Source organism: Ambystoma mexicanum, chromosome 3p (genome assembly GCF_040938575.1).
Source record: "Ambystoma mexicanum isolate Mex_15411 chromosome 3p, UKY_AmexF1_1, whole genome shotgun sequence".
NCBI classification, from domain to species: Eukaryota; Metazoa; Chordata; class Amphibia; order Caudata; family Ambystomatidae; genus Ambystoma; species Ambystoma mexicanum.
In genome coordinates, this window is record NC_090925.1 from 595,249,661 (window position 1) to 595,276,819 (window position 27,159).

The 27,159-nt window shown below is 51.3% G+C and overlaps 1 protein-coding gene across 2 annotated transcripts in view; it reads left to right on the forward strand.

The window, feature by feature from the left end:
- The window catches only part of YWHAB (tyrosine 3-monooxygenase/tryptophan 5-monooxygenase activation protein beta), a 114,355-nt gene extending 87,397 nt beyond the window's left edge, over nucleotides 1-26,958 (forward strand). For both annotated transcript variants that reach the window (XM_069651350.1, XM_069651351.1), the window contains exon 6: nucleotides 24,637-26,958. In XM_069651350.1, the coding sequence (XP_069507451.1) occupies nucleotides 24,637-24,693 (57 nt within the window). In that variant the 3' untranslated portion in view covers nucleotides 24,694-26,958. The remainder of the gene's footprint in view (nucleotides 1-24,636) is intronic.
- Nucleotides 26,959-27,159: the final 201 nt, after the last annotated feature.

Genomic DNA, 27,159 nt, shown 5'->3' on the forward strand with positions numbered 1-27,159 from the left:
CAAACTGGAGAATGCTGCTTAAACTGCATTATAAAAAAGCAGTTTGACTCTGCATACTGAGTTGCAATCCTTTATGGGACAGCACTTCAGTGCTGCTGTTAGACTTTATAGTGTGTACACTGCCCTGTGGCAGCTTTACATTGCTAGTGTTTGTGGGAGTGGAATATGGAAATAAAGTAAATCTGTGTGGCAAGCTGCATTGGAAGCTACACTCAACCAAACCATGTATCTTTTCTCTATTGCTAGACTGGAGTTAATCTGCACTTCGGATATCACTTAATTAGGAAGATGAAGTACATCTCCACCACCTACAGTTTTATACGGGTGTCTGGGAGGGTGTTAAGGGTGGTTATTAAGGTTTGATGGCAATTATTTCTTCCTGAACTGTCTACTCCAGCACTTTTTGCTTTACTCTTTTAGGGGCGTAATTTTTAAGACTCTCCATAGACTTGGTATCCTCTTTGACAACTTTTGGTACAGACTGCCTATTGGACAGTATGCAATAAAATAAACTTTTTGTCAAAAGCGCAAAAACCGTAGACCAACTCCACCGAGCAAAACACAAGGACTCCCAACACTTGAACGTGCAGTAAAAATCTGAAGACGGCTGCCAGAGGAGGGGATTGGGGAGAGGCAGTCATTGGCTGGGGCAGTATGACCCAGAGTTCAGTGATAGAGGACGGTTTCAAACTTGTCTTTTTACGGTGCGCTTTGCCCAGCCTAACTGGGAATATTCATGAGCATGTGAATCCATGCCATGCTGAAGAATTAAGAATCCTTTGACGAGATTCCTTTAAACTGCTGCTGCAAAATCCCTTCCAGAGTACCTCCTTGCGTCACCACGACCAAGAAACCAGATCCACTGTTGCTGCAATGTGAAATAACCCAGCTGCATCTTCACCTCTCCTCGTACTGTGGACTCTGAGGCAGTACTGCTTCTGGTGTTTTGTTCACCCATACCCGGCCACCCAGGCCTAATGTTGTGCGCCTATAGGGAGCCTTTCCCCGAAGGTCCCCGACACCTTTTTGACCCACAAAAGCATCTTAATTGTAATTGACAAATACTCTGGAACTTTGCCTCTTCTGCTTCTGTCCCTTGCCTGCTTCCCCTCCAATCTGACTTTGAAGAACTCCTTACTATATAGGTATGGACTACTAAAGCCTAAAAGCATCGGAAACGTATTTTACTGCTATTACTGATGTTGAATTGTCCAAGTTTGTACAACAAGCGATTTTACTTGCCGTTGAACTGTGTTCATGATCTCTAATTCCCCATTATTTGCTTACTCATGTATTGCCTTGGTTTTCTATTGTTTGAGATAATACTTAAATGGATATAACTAACTTGCGTAGATGAAATATCTATTTTACTACAAGTGTAAGTTTCTTTGTGCCTATGTATGTATCGATATAATTGTACTTTCCTACAGCTCACATCTCCATCCTTGGATAAACCTGGCTGCTCTGCCATACTACCAGAACCTTTAGTACAAGGCTCCAGTGTGCGACTCCTCCCCTGGCTTCCTGTCCTTGCAAACTCCCCTATCCTTTGTCTGATGTTGTTTGACACTTTTATAGCGCTCTATATATCATTAGTATGACCTCAAAGCGCTTGTGGATTGAAACCCTTGGGGACCATAGTCCAGATCAATAGAGAGTAGGGGGCTTGGGTGCACACATTATGTGCGCAGCTGATGAGCTTGCCTGATGGTAGCTGCATGTTAGCATTAGGTGTGGCGGTATTGAGATCAGTTGAATGTGTGCAGTCAGAGGTTCATCTGAGGCTGGATTCTTGCTGCGTTAGGCCTGTGTAGGACGCTTATGTGTGCAGCTAGGCTGATTTTTCGTGGGGGTATAGCTGCGTTCTAGCAGGATGTTGAGGTGTTTGTGGGGTATTGTTCGTATGTGAGCAGCTAGGCCGAAATTGATCGAGGGGTGTAGCTACTCTCTATTCTGTGTTGGTGTAGTAAGCATAGTGATAGGAGAGGCAAGTGTCTGGTTTTATTCTTACGAGCCCACAGTTCAGGGTTTCAATATGCGTTTTTGCAATTGCTGCATACACAGTGGCTTTAGTCTTATTCAGTGGTGTCACTGCTCAGTATTTCATTGCACGTTTGTCTGCAGGTTATAAGGTCTTCGCGGCCTTCAAAGGTCTTAAGCGGCATTATGGAAAGAGCCAGGTCTTGGGAGCTTTGTGGCAGGGCATGTAGTCTTGGGTGTGTTGAATGTGTGGAGGGAGTGAGTTCCACAAAGTTGGGGCCAAGGTTGAGAAGGCAAATCCTCCAATCCTGGCAGATTGGAAGAGACCGTGCTCTATCTTAGGTGCGCGATGGGAGGTAGCGTTTCGCTGGTTAATGCATAGGGTTTTGAAGGTGGCCCTACGTCAGACAGGGAGCCAGTGGAGTGTGCAGAGAGTAGGGAAGATGTGGCCTGTGTCCCAGGGCAAGAAGGAGTTTGGCGGCAGTGTTTTGGGTTCTTTGTAGTTTGTTAGGTTGGTATGCCGATGCTCCAGGTATAGGGAGTTGGTATAGTCCAGTCTATAACTATAGACATAACAGCAAGTCTGTTGGATAGGTTAATGTTAAAGGATATTTGTACCGCTATCACCACCAGAGTGGTCCCCTGGCAGATCTGAAAAGGAATGGGTCTGGGGGTGGAGTTGGTGGGAACGAGCAGGATAAGTGCAAGAGAGCAGTTATGTCCTGTTTGCAGTTGAGCTTGGGGGGGGGGGTGCTTTCCAGTCGGTAGCCATTGTGCTGTGGTGCGAAGCGGTGTGTGTGTGTGTTGCGGTGTAGTGAAGTTTGTGCTTTAGTGTTGTGATTGTTAGGTTGGCGTTTGAGAGGTGCATGCAGGGGTGTGAAAGTTAGTGGGTTGGTTATTGGCCTTGCTATCTACAAGTGATAAGTGCTTAATTTACACCACCTTTCTAGATGTGCTGCGTGAATCTCTGCATTTGTTTAGATCTGGCACTGGCTAATCACAATCCTGTCTATACGACGCACGCCAATAATAATTCTAGCCAAATGTGGCACTTGCCCACATTCAAAATCCTGTCTGGATGCAAAGCAAGCTAGCATTCACAAGTCATCTAAATGTTGCATTGATAATATTCATAATGCAGTCTAGATGTGGCACTGGCCGACATTGATGATGCTGTCTAGATGTGACGCAGGCTAACATTTACATTCCTATGTGCCTGAATATGGAACCAGTTCCACTGAGGGCTGGCTGTCCTGATTGGACAGCCAAAACCCCTTTCTGTAAACTGCAGGTAGTTTAAAGAGGAATGAAATGGGGGGGGGGGGGGGGGGGGGGGGGGGGGGAGATCCTGATAAATGGTGAAGTTCCTGGGGCAGAAGTCTAGTCAACCACTGGAACAGAAGATCTGAAGCAGAAGACATGCTGACAGACCCTTTCAAGAACCATGAAGAGACTACTGCTGTCCTGACCCTGTTTTCTAATCAACAGGAGTTCCAAAGACTACCACTTCCCTTTTGCTGGTGGGACCAACTAGCCCCAAGATGACCTGCAGAACAAACCACCCACCTCCTCCCCTGACATGCTGCAAACCACCAATACCAGGGGATTTCTGACCCAATTGCAGCGCTTAGTCCTCACGTGAACTAATTCCCCCCCTTAACTCCCACCACTCCTCACCTCCCCCCAGTCCCCTCACCAGAGTGCTGTAGAATGAACCCAGATCAACCACAGCTTTAACAAGGCGCCAAAACCGCAGACAGACTTGGGAGTATAAATTCCTTGCCTAGGTTCCTTTCTCACGACTGATGCTGTGCCACCCCCTTAAGAGTCCCTTTCATCACAACAACCAAGCAACAGGAGACCGGGTCCACCTCTTCTGCACAGGAAAGGATCCAGCAGCATTTTCTTCAATGCTCTAAAGGTACTGTGGGCTTCTTAACTCAAGCCAACTTGTCACTCCTACTATATTCAGAGGTTGGGTGTTAACCCTTGCCCACGCCCAACAGCTTGTAAACCTAGAGGGCGTCCTTTCCAAGGGTCCTACTAACTTTTATTCCACTAAAGCATTCTACTTTAAAAGTTTCTAAAGTTAGCAACTATGTCTTTTCTGCTGCAGCATATGACTGTGCACCCTTCAACTGACTGAAGACCTCCATTAGGGAATGAACTGCTAAACTTGTAATGATTGAAAAATATTACAAAGTAGTGGATTGCTGGTGCTGAACCATTCTCCAGCATTGGATCTTTCATGGATTCACATGTTGTGAATCTTTCCCGTCAGGCTGGGAAACCTCAGTAAGTTTAACCTAGCCAACTGTCCTATCGACATCCTTTTTGGGTGCTTTAGGCTACACCAATAGGACGTCTGGTATAAATAGCCTGCCCCTGTGGCTTTCCTTTGGATTTCCTACCGTCTCCAAACAGTTGGATCACCTAGTGTCTACTCTTGGTATTCTAGACGTGCTTTCGTACTTGGGCGATAATGTTTGTGAGCCAGAACCTGCGGCCTAAAGGTCTTCGAGGTTGACAGCCATGCAGATTGCCTGTATTGTATTTACCCCAATTATTCGGCGGACGCCTGTGAGATCTGTCGTGGGTTTTTGCAGAAAAACCGCCGGCTGATTTGTTGGCTCAACGAGGGCACTTAACTGGGTTCGGAGGTTTCGTCCTGGGGAAGCTAATCTTCGGCTCCAGCGGTGTGGTTGTCTATGCAGCAGAGGACCGTGTCCGTGGAACCCCCTGCCAAGAAGCAACTGATGGAGGTGCCAGCATCGTAGGTAGGCAAAGGTGGTTCCTCTGAATCCAGGTTGCATCGTTCCAAAGTTGTGAGTAGCTTTTCGCTCTCCAGGTTGGCGAGACCAGACAAGTCAAGGGGTCGAGTGATAGGCCCGCAAAGTCTGCGTAGAAGTCTGCGTCTGTGGAGAGGGTGAGGGTCTTTTTCGAAGCACTCTTCTAAGGACCAGCATGGGTCCCCTTCCAGCCGAGACTCGTCCAAACACCGTTCCGGCGATTCAACCACTCTCATGCGTTGCCGGAGAATGCTAGGACTGAAGAGGCCTTTGTGTTGGCGAGGTCATCAACAGAGGTTCCGTCTAGTGTGGTGAAATCCTCACCCCCTTCGTTGCCGGGTGTCACCGGCTCCGTCTACGGCAGTGACTGTCAGTGGTCCTCAATTGCTGTTGATGACGCAGCTGGAGGCGGATGGTGGGTTGTTGCCGACAAGGGGAGCTGTGGCAGTCTGGGGCCAGCTTCGAGGCGCTGCTCCCAGTGGACATTCAACAAAATCCAGCTTCATATTCAGTGTCCTCAGGGTCTGGAGGAGCATGAACCAGGTTTCCAGCAGTTAGCACTGGGTCTGTGGGAGGCAGGTCCGTCTACGTTGAGTGGGGCTGGGGCGCCCCTGTACCCCTTGGTGAACCCTGACTCTGCTGTCCATGCAGGTGTTTAGTACGCTCCAGTCGCTGTTGGGACAATTGGATGCACGACTTCAGCGGCTCCGAACCCAGTGGCTCCAGTGGTGCATAGTGTGCCCGTCGCCCGAGTCTCCCCAGGAATTCGCCTCAGGTGCGGCTGCCATTGCCCAGGCCGGTGGGGTTGGAGCTGGTCGATTTGGATCGCCTAGGTGAGACGATAAGTGGGTTGTGGAACCATAGGGCATTTCATCCTAGGATGGCGAAGGCATGCCAAGAATTTAGCATTGCTCCTGAGGATGAGCGTAAAGACTGTTTTTAATCACATCGGGAAGAGACGGAAGGCAGTCCTTTAGGTCCCCATTTTGGACCATGTGTGGCAGGAGTGCCTGCGCATGATGCGCCACCCTTTTTCGGAACCAGCAGTGAAGGGGCTTCTGGAGAAGTTTAAGGCACCTTACTCGACCCCCATTATGGCCAGGTATGACGGGGAGATATGGCACCAGTTGGCCCGATATTGGAACATCTCCCGGAAACGACGCAAAGAGGCTATGCTGCTGGTTCGGAAGGGGGAGGGGGGCCTCCAACCACAGCATCGACATTGCAGTGGACTTGGCAAAGTCGGGCGTCAAGCAAATCAATATTGGCAGTGTTCTCCAGCGGCAGGTGTGGTTGCGCTGCACTGACTTTCGTCCTGAGGTCCAGCATAAAGTAGTGGATATGCCCTGTGAAGGGGAACAGCTCTTTGCCAAAAAATTGATAAGGCGCTCAAGGAATGAATGACCCCGAGCCGGCAAAATCCTTGGTGGTGGGGGGCCCCTCTGCAAACGGGCTGTTCTTCTCATCCCTTTCGGGTGTTTCGAGGGGCCTCTGGTAATGCCAGATTTGCCGCTTCCCACAGTTGGGTGCCCTGGTTACTCTTCCCAAGGCTTCAGGCGCTCGTTCAGCCAGCGCAGAAAAGCAGACTACCAGACGCAGCAAAGGGTCCTGCCTCCTCAACTTTAAGGGATGGCAGTCTAATAAGTCTCACCATTGGCTGCCATGCAGGCAGTCAACTTGGGGGCAGTGTCTCGACACGCAGACCACTGGGTACTGGATACGGCACGTCTCGGCCACTCTGGAGTTTTGGCATCCTCAACTCACAATTCCTCGGTGCATGTGGTGCAGCTGCACCTGCCTGTCCTAAGGCAGGAGGTTGAACTCATGTTGGCGAAAGGGGTGATGGAACTGGTGTTGGAGCGGGGCCAAGGGGTGTACTCCGGTATTGTCTTATCAATAATCCCAATGGAAAGTGGAGATCTATTCTTCAGCTGTTGAACAAAAATCTGCAACGCCTGAAGTTCAAGATGCTTACGCTGCAAGATGGGCTCCGGGCGGTGCCATCGGGAGTTCCTGGCGTAGTTCATTTGGAGGACGCTTACTTGCACATCCCAATAAGGCCAGGGGGGGGTGCCATCATGTGCACCTGTATCTTGACTGGTACGGAGACTGTCACCGGAAAGGGCGTTGGGAGTCTCTCCAGGCGTCCATGAACCTGTTACAACGGCTGGTGTTCGCAGTAAATTTCACAAAATCCTTTCTGATGCCCTCCAGGGAGTTGGTTTTGTTGCAGTCCAGAGCAGCCGAATGGGGCCAAGGAACTGATCTCGGTCTGCCGTTACATGTTGCTGCTGGGGTCCATGGCATCATGCACCCCCCCCCTAGCCCGAACTGTCGCTTGTTCATGCAACTGGTGCAGGAATTTCTCTTGACAGGTGGTCGCAGAGTCAAGGGTTATGGTCGGACAAGGTGGTCATCTCCCAGGGACTAGTGGAAGCCCTGAGATGGTGGGCAAGCAAAGACCATCTTGTACGGGGCATGCTCCTGCTGGAGCCGAATTTTCAGTTCACACGCCTTCCAGGTGGGTTGGCAGGGTCTTGCACCTCAACCAGTCGTAGGTCCAAGGCTTGTGTTCCCAAGAGGAGGCAGTGTTGCACATCAACATACTGGAGTTGAGTAGTGCACTGGGCCCTGAAATCCTTTCTACCGCTCATCCAAGGGGCGGTGGTTCGAGTGGTGACAGACAATACCACCCCAATGGTCTATTCAAGGAGGGAGGGGGGCGGCACGCATTCGCAGATCCTGTCCAAAGAGGCTCAGGAGGTGTGGCATTGGGCCATTGCTCGGGGAATTCACATTTTCGCAGGGCAGTGAGGAGCCAGAGGACATAACGTCACTGCCATTGCCCCCGTTGCAGCCACCACAGCAACCTCCACATCCGGCAGACCTCCTACAGGCACTGCACACCTTGTGTTCAGAGATCCAGACGAGGATGGGCTTGTCGCTGGCAGGAGATCCCATGGCACCTGGGCTGTTGGAGGGAGGGGGGGGGTGTATACCCCCTGTCAGTACATCCTCTCCCTCCTTGCCACCCTTCACCACCATCCCCCTCCGAGGGACGATGCAGAACCAGATATGGCGACGACTGGTATGGATGACTGAGTGGACCTCCTGTCGCCATGCTAGGGCCTAAGAGCTGTTTGTACTAGCCCCTGAGGAGGAGGCCAAGAGGAAGACAATACTTTCTATCCCTCTATTGGATGACATTTGGGACGAAGGGCTGCGTCTCGGCAGCGTATCTTTGATGTCCTCTTCCGCGCCCACACCCTGGACGGTGAGGGAAAGAAGCTGGACGCCATGGGGCGGCGGGTCATCTCGTCGTCCAATGCCTTAGCCATCGTGGCCCGCTATGACTGGGCGCTGTGGTTCAAGATCGCTCTGGACTTACGGCAAGAGGGCGGAAGCGCTGGAGATCCTTCAAGAAGGTGAGGTGGCATCGGACCATGCCATCCCGGTGGCCACGGACATGGCCGATACAGACTTCTGTCAGATGGGCAACAGCATTTGCCTTCGGCGTTGGTTGAAGGCCACTAGCTTCCGCCAGGATGTACAGTCGAGGGTGTTGGACATGCTCTTCGACGGGGACAACTTATTTGGCATGACAGTGGATGCATCGTTTCAGGCCATCAAGGCGGATACCGAGACGGCTCGGGTGTTGGCACGCTCCAGCAACTACGACTGTCCTTTCGAACCTCAGGAGGGAAGGCCAGGGATACTCTAAAGGGTTTGGTGGTTGCTCGTCGTCCTACTGTCAACCGTCCCACTCTTCTGCTCAGGAGGCCTACAGGGGGTGCAGCAAGTCCAGAGGTCACTGTTGTCGCCAAGGTGGCGGGCCCACAGCAAAGCAGGATTGAACTGGGTGGGAGGCCAGCTGGAGATCTTCATCAGCGTGTGGAAGTCCATCTCCGACCGTTGGGTGCTCGACGCCCTGGCCCATGGGCACACCCTGGAATTTCTAAGTGCCTGCGCATTCCACCGGTGGCCAGGTAGGAAATCCACATCCCTCAACTTCTGCTGGAGGTATGGGACATGCTGAAGGGCGCAATAGAACTTGTCCCCAAAAGGCTTGAGTGTACTCCTGGCACTTCGTCAGAAAAACCACCAGTGGTTGGAGACCCATATTAGACCTCTGCCGCCTCAAGGTCATCGGGTCCCAGAAGGTTTGGATGGTCAACCTTCAGCACGTGCTGGTACAACTGGAAGAAGGGATTTCATATTGTTGCTGGACCTGGAGGATGCCTATTTCCACATCCCCATTCACAAAGGACACCAAGTTTCTGTGCTTCGTGGTCCAAGGACAGCATTACCAATTCAAGGCCCTTCCCTTCGGATTGAAGTCGGCACCAATGGTTTTCATCAAGTGTATGGCCCCAGGGTAGGCTGCGCCTGCAATGGATTCACATCTACCCCTACCTGGACGATTGGCTCATCCGAGCGAAGATGATGGAGACCGCCTTCAAGCACACCGCAGGCACCGTCTGGCTACTCGCAGAACTAGGGTTCTTGGTGCCATCATAGGACGTGCCGTTTCTGGGATCCCGGCTCAACACTGTCTTGTCTGGCGTCTCCGGAGAATAGCGGCCATCCTGGGCAAGGTACAACGGCTGTTGACCCTTCAGATCGCAAGTGTAGGTCCAAGTCCCTTCTTGGCATGATATCGTCGTGCATTTACCTTGTGCGCCTATGCAGGCTGCAGATGCGACCACTACAGGAGTTTCTCGATGCCTCTTGGATCCAGGTATTGGGAAGCTTCGAGGACAAGATCACCCTAGACTGAGTTTATGTTGAGCGATCCAGTGGTGGTGTGTGCATCTGTCGGCGAGTGAGGATTTCCAGACCCCTTCAACCGGAGACGGTTGCAATGGACGCATCCGGCAACTGTTTCCAAGAGCAGTGAAGTGAAATTGACTTTTTGTAACTTTCTAGACCCATCACACCCCATCTTGCAATAGGGTGCTGGAGGGATTACTTGGTAACCCCTTTGTCTAGTTTCTTATGTAACATTTCTTAACCATTTTTACAATTAATGGCTGGTGGCAGTGGTTTACTTTTTTTCTACCATTGTGTTTCTACTGCGGGCTGCAATTGCAGCTGCAGTAAAACACCCCTGGGTGCTTTATTTTTTTATTTCTTGTTGGAAAGGTCCTTCTTGAGATTTACTCTGTGCGCCAAACCAGGTTTGGTCCCTTTGTTCATTTTTGGTTTTGGCGGCATTCACTGGTGAAGCCTGCCTCTGGCTTCTGTCTGGCAGGGCAGGAAGCAAGGTAGTAGCTGCCAGACTCCATGTGATCTCCTTGGTTACAGGAATGCACCCAAAGGTGATTGGCTAGCTGTCCTTGGAGGACAGCCACCCTGCTGTGAGTGACCGCTAGGCTGCAAATGAATGGGAGAAACCTGCATAAAATAGGCTTTTTGCTTGGAAGGCAGTCGACCACTGGACAAAAGGAATCCGAAGAGACTCTTTCTGCATCTCCTGGACCGTTGGGTTTGCTCTGTGAAACCCTGCTGCATTGCTGACGCTCCAAATTTGCCTCGGCTAGAGAAGCCCTGCAACAGACTCCTCCTCCGGTTGGAGGGACCAATCCACCCCAAAGTTTAACTCTTCTGGACATCCTCTCGGAGCTGGCTGTACTGCCATTACTGCTGCAGGAACCGATTGCCAGGGAGCGGAACACTAGAATAGAGTCTAGTTTTTAAGTTGGACCTGAGCTACAGGAAGATCCTCCACTCCATGAAGCAGAACTGACCAAGCCTGCGCCACCTCAACAGTGCTAGACCCCAGATGTGGGGGAAAGTGAGGAAAGTCCCTAAAGGTATCCGATAACCGGGGTGGTATTACTTGCAAGAGCCACGAGGAGCTGAAGTTTCCCTTTGCTGCCGCCGACCTTCCATTAGTGCAGGAGTTCCCAATGTCGTCCTTGTCCCCACTACTGAGGCCAGGAACAGAAGCCAGCTGGAACCAATTTCTTCAAACCAGAGGTACTGTAAAACTAAGGGGACTTGCCTCTTGTGTAGACTTGCTTGTTCTCAGTTGAGGCTTGTCATGGTTGCTTTTGCAGAGTTTGCAGCTTTGCCCCTCACAAGCCTCCCAGCTTGTGGCCCTACAGTGATTTCATTTTAAACAAAGCCTTTTAAAATATTGTGATTTTTACTCCACTACAAGAAGTGCTTCAGCTCAATTAATGTTCGCTGGCTTGGCTCCCTGAAAGCATCTTCTTAACTCTGACTTTGTGCTTTAAATGTTCTTCAGGAAAGCGTTCAAAAGTACTTACACGCTTAAGAATATTTGTTAACCTTCGTTTTATTCCCTAAAACCTTTTCCTTTTACACTAACCTCAGTATTGCTCTGAATGTTCCAATGATATATCTGTCCAGTGTCCTAGTTATTTAAGTAACCTCAGGGTGTACGTAGTCTGTGTGTCATCCCAAATGGCTATCTATTGAAACTGAGTGTATTTTGTAAGTATGTTACCGATATAGTAGCTCCCTAAGGAAGGCTTTTTCAACCGACTGTGAAATTAATAAATAATTGTTTAATCAAGAAACCTTGAGAGGAAGTGTTTATTTGGATACTTGTCACTGTGAATCTGTGTAATGATCCTACAACTCACACTGATCCCTCTTGAGATGAGCCTGGCTGCTTAGGCACTCTATCACCTTGTCCAGTACATGCTTATACCAAAGGTTGGGTTAACTATTGCCAAGAGGACAAGCAAGGCTGGTGCAGTATCCCACAGGGTACTGCATACAATCTTCCATAACCTGCAAAGTAAAAAGTTAAGTAGGATCAATTACACCTTGCTATTCTTGGGAACAGTAGTTCACCCAAGAAAATGTATTTAACCCTTAAGAGAACGCTGGGGGGTGCTGTTGCGTGGCTGCCTGAGATGGCTGCCACATGAGAGGCTCCGGCCAATGCCTTTCTATCCTGATCGTTATCCTATACCTTCGGGGCCCGCTCTTGTGCGGCTGATCGCCAGATTGCTGAAATGGTGGGGCACCCATTGCTCTGGGTTTCCCAGGCGTGTTGGGTGCTGGCTGCGGCCTTGCTGGAGGTGTTGGACTGCGGGCGGGAGAGGGGTGGTCCCCGCCGCCTCTTGCTTGCTACCCGCGGCTGTGGTGCCTGGGGCTGCACCCGATTGCTGCAAATGTCGCCGGACCTGTCTGGAGTGTCCTTCTGGTATTCTGCGCTGGGCTGGTCGGCTCCATGTTAAGGCTGTCGCGGACTTCGATCGCTCGGCCCCGGCCTTCTAGACTCTGGTTGGCAGATCCTACTTGTGCTGCCCTGCCCCTGCTGCCTGCGGAGGCTCGTCGCCTGCTCGCTGCTGCCCCCGGGGCCTGAGAGGGACTCTCCTGCAGGTCGTGGTGTAAAGTGGCACTTGGGGACCTCGGCAGATCCTCGGCTCCTCCCTGGATAAGGTGTAGCTGCCAGCCGCCTGCCATCGACCCCTTGGATCTGCTCAGTGGTCGCTGCTGGTGTTGGCTGTGTGGCTCACTTTGCGGCAGGCCAATGCTCAGCCCACTCTGAAGACTGGTTGATACTGGGGTCGGATCCTCCTTGGAGGGTGCCCTCCTGCTAACATCACCCCAGTTGGCTGCACTCTCCCAACTCCAGACTGATATCAACGTGGAAGCTGCTCTAACTGGGTTTGAGCGCCTGGAACCATCTCTCTGGCAGATCAGCACTCGACTACTACTGGCGCACCTGGCTTGGCTTGCGGGGGACACAGTGTATAAGATCCTGATTGCCTGGGCTGCGCGGGACGGTACTGTGGGCTCCAGTCTCGGGTGACGCTGAATGGCCTAGTCTTCATTAGACAACTGCGCAGATCGCGGGGAATTAAACCATCTGCACTCCCGATCTGCTGCTGGCTCCATGTCTCCCAGTCCCCACCCCATTATGGGAAATCACAAGCAGGCCAAAATGGAGCAATTTGACCGCGCCGACCAACCTTCAAGGCCACCATCTCCCTCAAGCCAACCCCATCCCAAAATGATGTTGCGACCCTAAACTGAAGAGCAGTACTGACAGCCTGGGTGCAAAAGCAGACTCCTTAACCAATAAGGTGGACACCTCGACCATACGGATTGACAAGCTGTGCGGGCGCATGGCTGAAGCGGAGCAGCGCATAGGGGAGGCCGAAGACAAAGGTTCTCCAGCATGGGGTCTGGCATGGATTCACATGCTCATGAATATTCCCCGTCGTCAGGCTGGGAATCCTCGGTAAAGAAAAAACCAGTATCAGTTTCGTTTCTGATCTGTCTTTCGTAGTAATAACCAATCACTGGTCTCTGCGTCATACTGACCACAGCCAATGACTGCCCTCTACCTAAGCACCGCCTCTGGCAGCCATCTTCAGATTTTTACCGCACGTTCATGTGTTGGGATCCTCGTGCTATTGCTCTCGAGCGTTAGTGCTATTTTTTCGCGCTTTTTCACAAAAACTTCGATTCTTTCGGTCAAAAGAGCCTCAAGCTCCACCGATCCTACATCCGATCAACGGGGACCCGTGTCGGATTCATCTGTGCCCCTCAAGGGTGAAGATTTCGTCGAGCTACACTTCGGAGGACTCCAGAAGCTTCTCAGGCCCGGTCTCGGAGATGGCCCAGGAGAAGGGAAGCTCGACGCCCGGAAAGCTGTTCAGGGCCTGCCCTGGATGCCAGCTGCAGAACGTCTTCAAGGAGGACGAACACTCTTTCTGCCTTTACTGCCTTCATGGGGACAAGACGCACGTGGAGAAGGACTGTGCGTTTTGCGGCAACATGTCGGAACGGACCATGAAGGACCGCCATCAACGTCTCGCCAGCTGGCTGGAGGGTAAGAGCCCGTCTGGCGAGAAGAAGAAGAAATCTGAGCGGTCTTCTAAGACCTTTGAGGGCGCCCCGGCGACGGGGGCCCAACATAAGGCCAAGCACCGCGAGTCCGCTGGCACCGGGAGCGCCGAACGGTCGGGCTCTACGGGCGCCAGGCAGGGCGCACCCTCCCCGGCACCATCAACCACGAGCCAACGCTCTGGGTCGGGTAAGAGGAAGGCCGAGCACCCGGCGAAGCTCCTGGAGAGACCCCGGTCGAGCTCTAAGGCAGAGGAGGAGCGTGGCAGTGCCCCCTCCCTCAAGGATAAGGCGGTGAGCGCACCTAAGGTGGTGAAGGCCTTGATCCATTCGACCAAGCCCTCTATCGAAACGGTCGCGGCGGCCCTGGCCCAGCCTGTGGAGGCTGCACCAGTGGTGGCGGCCTCGGGGCCCAGAATCTCCCTGCCTCCTCGGAGGGAGTCTTCTTTCGTGCCCATCGATAGGACCCCCGTGAAACCCTCCGTGGGGAAGAAGGGGGGGGCAGGGCGTCGTCGGAGATTCGGCCTCAACCTCAGAAGAGGAACTGATCGAGGTCTTAAGCCACGGCCTAGGCGTGGAACAAGACCAGCCCGTCGGAATGGGCCCCGACGCAGGTGACGACGACGACATCGTCGAGGATACCGACGGGGCCCCTGCTCGCCCGTCGGATTCCCCTCTGCCAGCGCCGCAGGACAACTCAGCGGCCATTTTGTTGGCTATACAGTCCTTATGCTCCGAGATAAGGACGAGACTACCGTTACCGACGGAGGAACCTCTCCCGTCGGGGGATCCAGAACCGGGACCTTCTGGTGTTCCCCCTACCAAGAAAAGAAGGATCCATCCACCGCCTCCTTTTCAACCATCGCGCCCCATCCAGCCCTCCTCCCCGTCCACCCGAGGGGAGGATACGGGGACTGACACGGCAGCGACGGGTACGGACGACGAGGCATACGACGAGGATTTTCCGTCGTCGCCTCCCCCCAGGGCTTCTCCGCCCGACGAGATTGGATCGTTCCACTCAATGATCGCCAGGGCATCCGAGCTTTTCCAACTCTGCCCTGAGGAGAAGAAAAAGGAAGGCTTCCTTTACCAACGGCGCGAGACCAAGAGGAAGACGGTCCTCGCAGTGCCTCTGTTGGACGACATTTGGGATGAGGGCCTTTCCCTCCTCAAGAACCCTTCCACGACGCCAGCGAAAAGAGACCGGTACGAGAAAAGGTACCGGGTCCCGGACGCGGCCCCCCTATGCCTCCGGGCGCAGCCTAACCCGGACTCCGTCGTCTCCGCGGCAGCCAGGAAGAAAGCGGGGGGGGGTGCGGCCTCCACGTCGACTTCCCCGCCGGACGGCGAGGGAAAGAAATTGGATGCCATGGGACGCAGAGTCATCTCGTCGGCGGCGACGACGATTAAAGCGGCCAACGCCTTGGCTATCGTGGCCCGCTACGACAGGGAACTCTGGTACAAGATAGCTCCCCTGCTGGATTTTCTGCCGGACGACAAGAGGGCGGAGGCCCTTGAGATCCTGCAGGAAGGTGAGGTGGCCTCGGACCACGCCATCACCGTGGCGACGGACATCGCCGACACTGGGTTCCGCCAGATGGGCAACGGCGTTTGCCTTCGACGGCGCGGATGGCTCAAGGCTACGGACTTTCGGCAGGACGTCCAGAACAGGGTCCTGGACATGCCCTTCGACGGGAACAACCTGTTTGGGAAGACAGTGGACGATTCCCTTCAGGCCATCAAGGCGGATACGGAGACGGCCCGGGCCCTGGGAGTGCTGCAGCAACGGCGGACGCCCTTTCGGAGCGGCGGAGGCAAGGGCGCCTCCAAAGGTTCCGGCGGCGGTTTCGCTTCCTACCGTCAAGCGGCCCGCTCGTCGTCGCAAGAGGCCTACAGAGGACGAGGCAAGTCTGGCGGCCCCCGCCGTCGTCGCCAAGGGGGCCAAGGCGGCAAGGCCGCGTCCAAGCAGGATTGAACCGGCCGTGGGGTCGGGCCCCCACCGAAGCACCCCGGTGGGAGGCCGGCTGGCGGGCTTCGTCAGCGTGTGGGAGTCCATCTCCACCGACCGTTGGGTGCTGGACGCCCTGGCCCGGGGCCACGCGCTCGAGTTTCAAAGAAGGTGCCCGCGCGTCCCCCCCGTGGCCAGGAAAGAACTTCACGTCCCTCAACTTCTCCTGGAGGTAAAGGCGATGCTCAGGAAGGGCGCCATCGAACTCGTCCCAAAGAGGCTTCGGGGCTCCGGAGTCTACTCGCGTTACTTCCTCGTGAAGAAGACGGGAGGATGGCGCCCCATCCTGGACCTGCGACGCCTGAACAAGTTCATCAAGGCGCAGAAGTTCCGGATGGTCACCCTCCAGCACGTCCTGGGTCAGCTGGAGGAAGGAGACTTCCTATCGTCGTTGGATTTGGAGGATGCCTACTTCCACATTCCCATCCTAAAGGGGCACCGAAAATTCCTCAGATTCGTGGTCCAAGGGCGTCATTACCAGTTCAAAGCCCTTCCCTTCGGACTGCGGTCGGCACCCAGGGTTTTCACCAAGTGCCTCGCACCGGTGGCGGCGCAGCTGCGCCGCGAGGGGATTCACGTCTACCCCTACCTGGACGACTGGCTCATCCGCGCCAAGACGAGGGAGCTCGCCGTGGTCCACACGGCAAGGACCGTCCAACTCCTCACGGACCTGGGATTCTCTGTGAACTACGCCAAATCCCACCTGGTGCCCGCGCAAGTCGCACTGTTTCTGGGAGCGAGGCTCGACACAGTGTCCCTTCTGGCCTCCCCGTCGGAGGAGAGGACCAGGACCATCTTGGGCAAGGTGCAACGGATGTTGGTGGCCGACGCGGCCAAGGTGAGGTCCATCAAGTCCCTCCTCGGGATGATGTCTTCCTGCATCTACCTCATTCCCATGTGCAGGCTCCGGATGCGCCCGTTGCAAGAGTTCCTGGATGCGCGCTGGATCCAGACGACGGGCAGCTTCGAGGAAAGGATCAAGCTCGACGAGAGTTTCCGACGAGCGATACGGTGGTGGGGCACCCGCGCGCATCTGACGGCGGGCATGGACTTCCAGACCCCAGCCCACCAGGTGACTGTGACCACGGATGCCTCCCTAGAAGGGTGGGGAGCGCACACCGAAAATCTGCACGCAAGGGGACTCTGGCTCCCGACGGAGAAGTCCCTGCATATCAACGTCCTGGAGCTCCGTGCAGTGTTTTGGGCCCTCAGGTCCTTCCTTCCGTCCCTCAAGGGCAAGGTGGTGAGGATCTTCACCGACAACACCACCACCATGTTTTACATCAGGAAACAGGGCGGAACCAGGTCCCCAGCGCTGTCCAAGGAGGCGCAGGACCTGTGGCATTGGGCCGTCGCCCAAGGGATTCTTCTGGTGCCGTTTCATCTGGCAGGGATAAAAAACACCATCGCCGACTCACTCAGCAGGGAGCTGCGCTCGTGCCACGAGTGGGAACTACGGCAGGATCTGGTGGATCGCCTCTTCCGACGGTGGGGCACACCCCAGATCGACCTGTTCGCGACGGCGACGAACACCAAGTGCCGGAGGTTCGCCAGCAGGTTTCCCCAGACGAGGAGCATGGGCGATGCTTTCTCGTTCCCCTGGGAGGGCCTGTTCCTCTACGCGTTCCCTCCCTTGCCTCTGCTAATCCGGCTCGTCAACCAGCTCAAGAGGTCACGGTGCAGGATGATCCTCGTCGCACCTGCGTGGCCGAGGCAGATATGGTTCCCGGACCTTCTGGACTTGTCGGCGTCCCCGCCAATCAAGCTGCCGGCGGACGCGGATCTACTCTCCAGGGAAGGAGGCGCCATCCTCCACCACGACCCGAAGTCGCTGAACTTGCAGGCCTGGCTCCTGCAGCGCTAGAGTTTGGAGGATACGACATACCGGCCGACTGCAGAGAGGTTCTTGCAAAGGCCAGGGCGTCCTCGACTCTTAAATGCTACGGACACAAATGGAAGAGGTTCTCTGTCTGGTGCCACGCACAGAAGATTAACCCTCTACGGATTACGGCTCCCCAAGTGCTGCCGTACCTGCTGACGCTGGCCAAAGCTGGTCTGGCACACGCGTCCATCAAGATTCATCTTGCTGCGATCTCCCGATACACCAGAACCACGGGCAGGACGTCCTTGTGGTCTCATCGTCTGGTGAAAGAGTTCATGAAGGGACTGTTCAGATCGTTCCCGCCGGTGAAGGCTCCGGCCCCGGCGTGGGAGCTCAACGTGGTACTGACCAAACTCATGGGACCTCCGTTCGAGCCTCTGCACTCGGCCCCGTTGAAGTTTCTATCGTGGAAAACAGCTTTTCTCGTGGCCATCACCTCCGCACGACGAGTGGGAGAGATCCAGGCCCTTTCCTGCAAGGCACCGTACTTGACTTTCCACGACACGAGGGTAGTGCTCAGGACGCACCCCTCCTTCATGCCCAAGGTACCGTCGGACTTTCATCTCAACGAACCCTTGGTGTTACCTGTGTTCTTCCCGTCGCCTTCGTCGCCGGCTGAGAGGACTTTGCACTCGCTGGATGTAGCTAGAGCGCTGAAGTTCTACGTGGACCGCACGAAAGGTTTTCGGAAGACGTCACAACTCTTTGAACTTTGGACCTGTCAATCAGGGGAAGGCTCTCTCGAAGGCTTCCATCTCCAGATGGCTCTCCGGCTGTATCATGTACTGTCACCGGTTGGCAAACCGACCGCTGCCTGGCCGTCCGAGAGCCCATTCCACCAGAGCGATCGCAGCTACCACGGCGTTCCTATCTGGTGTGCCCCTGCTGGACATATGCAGGGCTGCTACGTGGAGGTCGACGCACACCTTCACGAAATTCTACTGCGTCGACCGGGATTCCAGGGAGGAGTCCAGGGTCGGCCAAGCAGTGCTGCGCAACCTGTTCGCCTGAGGTGAGCCTGGTGAGGAGGTAAGATGCTTAATGTTGAGTTGATGTGATGCTTAATGTTGAGCCTTTGCCACCTCCCGTGGTTGTGCATGTGTGTACTGCTATGTATTCTTTATTCATGAGCATGTGAATCCATGCCAGACCCCATGCTGGAGAAGGAACAAGTTACTTACCTGTAACTGTTGTTCTCCAGCATGGGTCTGGCATGGATTCACATGCGAACCCTCCCGCCTACCCCTCTGCGGCTCTTCACTTGGTCATACTGCCACTTCACGTGCTTCCAAATCTGAAGATGGCTGCCAGAGGCGGTGCTTAGGTAGAGGGCAGTCATTGGCTGTGGTCAGTATGACGCAGAGACCAGTGATTGGTTATTACTACGAAAGACAGATCAGAAACGAAACTGATACTGGTTTTTTCTTTACCGAGGATTCCCAGCCTGACGACGGGGAATATTCATGAGCATGTGAATCCATGCCAGACCCATGCTGGAGAACAACAGTTACAGGTAAGTAACTTGTTCCTTCCGCATTGCAGCGTGAGGTAGCAGACCTGCTATTATTCAGGGCCCAGATCGAGGACTTGGATGGTCTCAGACAGAACATACGCATACTGAGTACCGGAATCCACAGCAATTGACAGTATGGAGAAGTCCACGGAAACACTCCTTACTGAAATCCTGAGCCATCCCCCCACTCACATCGATGTTCATGGTAAAGTGAGCGCACCGCTCCCTTGCGGCGAGGCCTCGCCCCGAAACGTCCGATCATAGCTAGAATTTTCAATTATCGAGATGTCATTTTGCGCTCTGCGAGGGAGAAGGGTGAATTGCGATGGGACTCATCCGTGATCCAACTGTTCCCGGACTTAAGCCCTGCGGTCCAAGATCAGCGCAAAAACGTTCCAAGCTGTTAAAACCGTCCTCAGACGAAAAGGGATCAAATATGCAATGCTCTACCCAACTAAGCTTCGTGTTCAACATAACTGGTCTGTGGTTTTCTTCACCTCCCATGAGGCTGCTGAGTGCTTTGCCGGACCCTGTGTGCCGTCTGGGACGCTCTCCTCACTCCAGCGGTGCGATTAGACCCGTCGCAATGGCGATCACCGACCCGCAAGGTCTGGTCCTAGAGACATCTGAGGCCTTTAGAGCGCGCTGACCGCGCTCCATTACCTGCAGGCACTGCGGTTTGATAATTATCGGGTTTACTTGGGATAGGGTTGCTAGTAGGTTCTGGTTTCTGGCGGGGGGGTGTGTGTGTGTGTGTGTGTGTGTGTGTGTGTGTGTGTGGTGGAGGGTGGGGGGGGGCGGAGAGCCAGGGCTCTGGCTGGGTTGTTCTTGGTTCTGGGTTACCTCAGCGCTCAATCGGTCTTTTGACCACCCATGCAGACAAAACCGGTCAGTAATTGTTGAATGTACAATACTCCATCACAATGTCCCTCCGGTTGATATGTTCGCACATATGAGGGGCGGGGGCAGGCAACACTTTCGGTTCTCTTGGAATATAAGGGGATTTACCAATCTAAGAAGTCCTGCTTGATTGTCAATTTCTGCAGGAACCAGGGGGGGGTCAACATGCTTTGCATTCAAGAAACCCACCTTCTTAAGGGCCCCCCTTTCCTAGGCTTGCTGGGTGTGGTATCCATAGGTATGAATCATCCTACACGTCCCATTCCAGAGGGGTGGCCATTTACATCCACGGCTCTTTGCAATTTAGGCTACACGAGCAACTTAGGGATGAGGGTAGATTTGTGATTCAGGCCGGGGAGCTACATGGTATTAAGATGTTGCTCATCAATGTGAACGCGCCGAACACTGACTCCCCGAGTTCTTCCATCGTTGTGCGGCGCACAGTCATAAATTCCCAGGTTACGTGATTTTGTGGTCTGGTGATTTTAACTTGGCCCTCACGCTGGAATTGGATAGATCAGCGACTAGTCAAACTTCCCTCCCTCTGGCGGCTAAAGCTTGGGCCGCCATCTCACAGTATCACGCCCTGTATGATACGTGGAGATCCCTGCATCCTGACACGAGTATACATTCTTCTCGGGGGTACATGGCTGTTCAAGAATTATGTTATGGTCACTCCTTACTATCGTGGCTTCTATCCTCCCTCATACCCTTTCTGATAATTCTCCTGTTCTGGTGTGCATCACTGTCCTTGCGGATCCCCCAGGTCATCTCAAGTGGGGATTCAGGGCCTGCTCCCTGGAGGACGTGGCCTTCCAGTCGGAGATCGGGCAAGATATCCAAATGTTCTTTAAATTTAATGCAGATTCTGTCCCAGATCAGAGTAGTTTGGGAAGTATTTAAAGTCTACCTGCGAGGTTGTTGTATTTCTAGGGAAAACGGGGTGCTTAAGGCCGTCAGAAGATCTATGCGAGCCCTCGAAGGCAAGATCGGGGAAAAGGAGAACCTGTAGGGCGGAGCCGACACCCCTGAGCTCCATCGTGAATTGCTGGTCCTCAGTGAGGAATTACTCCTGAGTGGTCACCACCGAGGAGATGCATAGGGATCCTATCCTAGCACAAAGATATGGTGAAGGGGATCGTCTGAGCCAAACCCTGGCATGGGCCATTCGGAAGGAGCATCAATCTACCGTTGTGTCAGAGGTTGTGTGGCGTGATGGAACCTTGGTTAAAGACATGCACGGGATTAATGCGGAATTCCATGAATATTAGTCATTTATACACGTCGTGCCCACACGTGGGGCATGATGTGTTGACCCAGTATCTGGACGAGGTGGCACTGGGCTGGCTGGATCCGGAGCAAGGCGCTCTGATCAATGATCATATCGCAGAGGAGGAAATCCGCAAGGCTATAAATTCTCTTACGAATGGTAGGGCTCCTGGGCCGGACGGAATAACAGCAGAACGTTACTATAATATAAATATAATGGCGTACGCAGACCTGGTGCTTTCCCATGTACGACAGTGCCTTTTCAAGCGTTTCGCTCCCGGAATCCACAAGATCAGCCCTGGTGAAGTGCTTCTTAAGCCCGGGCGTGGCACCCGACAACTGTCCTCATATCGACCATTGTACCTTATCACTGACAATAAAATCCTTGCAAAAATACTCACTGACGGTATCCTTCCCCACATGCCAGCTTTGGTCCTTCCAGACCAAGCTGGTTTTTATCCCTAGCCGCTCCACTCAGTTTAATCTGAAGCGCTTATTCACCTTAATGCACAATGTTAACCCAGAGGTCCCAATTGCCATAGCGGCGCTCGATGTGGAGAAGGCCTTCGATTCTATCGAATGGTCCTTTTTCGAAGTGCTCCTCCGATCCGGGTTCGGATTGACGTTCATTGAGTGGGTTTAAAATACTATACACCGCCCCCAAGGCAGCAATATTTACTAACTGTATTTTCTCGGAACATATCTACCCTACGCGGGCTACCTGCCAGGGTGCCCCCTTTTCACCTGTCCTATTCGCTCTTGCAATGGAGCCATTGGCATTTCACTTCTGGGAACACGCGCACAGTGTGGTGGTGCGCATGCACCGAGCTGTTATATCCTTGTACGCTGACAACATCCTTTTGTATGTTAAATAGCCTCATGTTAAATAGCCTCTGCAAAATTTAAATCCCCTGACTCAAGAGGTGGTCCGGTTTGGTGAGCTGTCTGGTCTTGGAATCAATTGGACCAAATCAGAGGTCCTCCCCTGACTCACTCCGTGCGACAAGTTGATTTTTGGGGGGGGTTTTCGTTGGTGCCCACAGGGGATATGTTACCTAGGAGTGAGGGTCTCCACCATGCCAGCCGCCCTCTATAGGGAAACCTACATACAAACAATAGAGGAACTGGAGCAGAGGGTTGAGTCTTGGACACTACTTCCTGTAACTCAGACGGCCCGTATTGCATTGTCTAAGATGGTCATCCGTCCTAAACTATTATATATTTTTAACAACGTTCCACTTTGGCCTCCGATATGCTTTTGGGCTTGTCAGGAAGATGAGATTAGCCTGGGCTGGTAAACAGCCTAGGGTGGCGTACGAAACTCTCACTCGGCCGTATGATCAGGGTGGCTTGGAATGCCCCAATATGTTATCTCACGGCAGAGGCACAATATATCCGGCTGGAGTTATCCGGGCCCTGAGATCCCACATAACCACCTTGCGTCGGCAATCATTTCTCCTAACGCACTCATGGGGTTGTTGTGGGGTAACGGGGATACCATTCCGAAGGGGGAGGTTCAACCGCTAGCTGTGACATGTAAAGCCTGGGATAGGATCTGTCTGCTGCTTGAATCCACTTCCCGATACCAGCCCCCCCCCCTTTCCCGATCTACACTATAGTTTGGATCCCACTCCCACATGAAAAAATCCTTCAAGGAACTTTTTCTACGACTGAGGGTGCAGGCCCTGTGATCTAGTCCATAATGACCCGATGGTGTCCTGGGAGCAACTTAAATCCAGAGGAGTCCATAATTCAGTGTCTCTACTCTATTACGACAGTCTTCGAAGCGCACTTAAGGGTACATGGCTGGAATTCCCCCGAGCTCCCTCTCCTCATCTGGCCTTGAGCTTTATCATACAACCACAGGCATCTGGTAAGCTTGTTTCCACTATTTACAAATAGATCAAGGCTGGGACTGCATGTGGTAATCGCAGGCACGAGCGCATATGGCAGTCAGCCCTGGGAGTGCCTTTGAGTGAGAATCAATAGAAGGCAATTGCCATGCAAACCTGATATATATCCTTGAATTCCCCGTAATAGGTTGGTTCAGTTCAAATTTATTCATCAGGCCTATTACTCGCCCGCCGCCCTTGGCAGGTTCTTCCCTGGGAGATCTTCTGCATGTAAGAGATTTGGGAACACGGACACTTTTTTTCTTTTTTTTTTAGAACCAATTTATTAAATTTTAACTATCATTACAAAACAGATTTCAGCAAAATGCACATATCCATGAAAAAATAGCAGTAAGTATAACTAAAAAAAGGGGTGGGAGTGAAAGAAGAAATGAAAAATAAAACACACACCATCACCCCAAAACAAACAAGAATAAATGACACAAAGCATTGAGGATGTCCAGAATGCATATACCAAGAGAGCTGTTGAAAACATCGAATTAAAAAATATCCACATGGTAATATGAAACATGTCGCTTGGTATTGCCCTTGTATTAGGCTCTTTTGGTCCAGCATTGAGGCGGCAATGAATGTAATGCTTCCTTCGCCACAAACTTATTCTCCCAAACTGTTGCTGGCACTGATGGAAGGTGGCAATCGCTCAGAAGAAACTTAGTATGGCATCTGTGCTGGCTAGGTACCTAGTAGCTAGACATTGGGGGAGATCTAACCCTCCACTGTTACTAAATGGCTGGAAATTGTGAACACATCGAAGCGAAGAGACTAGGTACGCTTCCACATTACCGGCCTCCAGCCGCCCTCTTGATTACTGGCATCCTCTGAGACAGTATATGGCGGATATGTCCGACTGCACAATCCCCTAACCCCGCCCTGGACCAAGCTTAACAGTACAAGCCTGTGGCCGACTGGCCTTCCATCCCGGAGCCTGGAGGAGTGGGGGGGGGGGGCAGCAGAGTGAACATTTCCTTCTACTGTATAGTGCTAACTACCTGGAACTGTAAGTCCATACTGGGTGCTAATGTTTTTTTTGTGCCAGGGATGGAGAGTGGGTGGGAGGGTCCGTGGGCGAGAGGTAATCTGTTTATTTGAAAACTTAATAAAGAAAGTTTTAAAAAAAAAAAACCTTAAGAGAAAGCCAAAGGACTAATCCGTGACACTGCACTGTGGAGCAAAAGAGTTGGGATCTCTCTGTGGGAGGAAATTGTGCCCAACAGTGTGTACTACTATGTGAGTTGGTCTTTTGCAACAGGAGTACAGAAAAGCAAGTCTGTAACCTATTTTGCTTTCAAAATGTCGGAAAGAAAAATATACAAAACGTGCATCCAACTTAAAATGTGCTTATTAAGCCACGCTATCCATGATTTCTTTTTAACCTAACTACTGTAGTGGTGGTAATGCGGAAAAGTGTATTGGATCCTTTCAGGCTTCCAGCATAGTGACTCAAAGGCACAAATTAAAATCTAATGCTATTGTGAATACCTGATTTTGCACTGTCATCTTCCAGTACTGTAGCCGACGTCCTAATAGTAAGCTTACACTTCTTTTTACAGTTGTGGACATCCGAAAATCAAGGAGAGGAGGTTGAGACTGCAGAAGGGGACAACTAAAGACCGCCACAGTTGACTATCTGTTCACCGTCACTCAATTTCCTACACATGTATTCCCCTTGTGCAACAAGTAAAGAGAATAGTACATCGACTTTCACAACCTCTGTGTAGCTAAAATTTGTGGGAATGAAGAAATATTTGGTTGGTGTTTGTGTAATTTAAAATGCGATCCAAGTTAAACAGATACACTTGAATTCAAAATGTTCTTCTCTTCATTTCCATTTCCCCTTAAATATATGGTTACTGTGGGTTTTTACATTTTTTTTTAATGAAACACTGTGATTAAAAATGGGGTTTTGTGAATGCCGTTGGTTTAACAAACTTGCAGGTAGAAAAAGTAAACGGACATTTTTATTTTTAATCCAGTATCAAAACCATTAAGTCGAAGTACGATTCTGCTGTCTAACTTGTACAGAACGTTTTAGAGCTCATACTGTGACCCTGGAGAGGGTGGTGGTTGAGGAAATATGACCCACTGTCATTTGGCAAGTGACAAATGTACATACATCTGATCCACTTCCAGAATAACGCTACATGCACAATTTTAAACTGCTGCTTTCAGTAGAGTTGTAAAAAGGTATCAATAGATAAAGGTATAAACATTTGGGACCACAGCAACTTGTTTCCAAATTAAAATAGTGATGGATTACTAAAGTGATGCATTTTTTTTGGCATCTGCAACAAAGCTCAATCCATATCGTAACATGACTGAAACTTTGAGCATGCTTTCTGGTACTATTCAGTGTATTTGAACAGTTGTAAATTATACATGGCGGTGGCAAGATAAGCATTTTTGGTTTTCAGGTGATACTGGTAATTGTAGATAACGTATTGAATTAATTTCTGCTCCAACAATTCTAATTATATATTTTTTTCTTCATTTTTGGGTATTTCTTTAGATTTCCTGTTTTGAAAACCTGGTGGCATTTTCTTGTATCTGTTCAGTCGTTGTCCTCCCCTTTCTTTTTTGCACTTTCTTTCCAACTAAGCCTTTGCACACTTTCTGATTCATTTTTCATTTCTGCAATGAAAGTACCTCAAGCTTTATTTCAGTCATGAATTCAAGGCATTTGGAAGAATTATCTTTGCTGCTGTGAAAGTCTTCCTTCACTTCCATGTGTATTAGATTTCCATTACACGACTATTGACATTAAAGTACTTGAAAGGAATTCCTGTTCCTCAGTAATTTGTAGCTTTATTTTATTTCTAACTTTATAGTCCAACTGGTGATGCTTAGTCAAGTGAGAGTAATTGGATCCATCACAACTTCAACAATGCAGTGGGTAGACCTCTGTTGTAATTGGGGACCCCAACCTCCCAGCATCACAGTATTATCCCTCGATCTTCGCCTTCAATTTAGCTGTAGCTTTGTCTGTACCTCTATCTGCCGACGAGGAATCCATGCACTGATTTTAAACCCCCTCCTTCTCCCCGGCCCCCCTTCACCAACTGTACAAAATGTGCAGTTAATACTTTTGGCGCTTGATAAATGCAGTAGTGAATGTGGAACCGAGCCTGTCTGTATATCTGGTAGCTCTTTTTCGCTTTGTTTTTACTGACCAGTATTCTGCCTAAAATTTGCTTCTGTGGTGGTTTTATTGCCTAGCACACGTGGTTGTGAAAATAGTATAGCAAAACGAAATACCTGGTTATTGATGTACTAGATTCGTGTATGTCTTTTAAACAGTTCTAGGTTCACCTTGCATAAAATAATCAGGAATGTGTAAAAACTTAAGTGGAATAAAAATGTTTGAGTTCCAACGTGTTCTGTTATTTTATAAGTCCAAATTACTTTCAATGTATGGTATTTGATGTAAAAGTTAGACTTTTCGGAGTACTATACAGGTTTTTTGCATTTGCAGCCTTAGCGATTTTTGCTTTGTAATGTCAGGTGTTTTTCAAAGTGCAGTTGTGGGCTGCATTTTCTGCTAATTAGTAAAAAGCTGTGTGAACGCAGCAAAAGGGTAACGGACCCATCACCCACATTCCAATTTGGCATACATTGCTAGTGAGTCATTATTTTTTAAAACTATTTTGTGATCTTGCATAGTAGGTGGTTTTATTCATTCACTTTACGGCTATATGCCTAAAATCACGCTAAATCAATGGCTCTAACAGCCCAAAAATGTACCAGTTATGGGAATATTGTATAGCAAGAAAGTGCCACGTTAACGTGGGTATAGGGTTATGGTTGTAATGTTGACCATGATGTGTCCTTACTGCCACATCTTTACTCCAGTTCACAATAAATGGTATCTGTGAAAATGAACGTGTCTGTGAATTAGTGGCATTATGAAATGCGGTGGGGGGTGCGGGGGTACAGTAAAAGGCCTTAACACTGCAAAACCTTACAACTTCCGCTTTTGTCATGCATGGAATCTTCCAACATTTCTTGTTGAACATGTAACAAATGGCTATTTTTGCAACCTGTCCTCAATCTGTCAAGAGCTGATTAGCAGGTGTAAG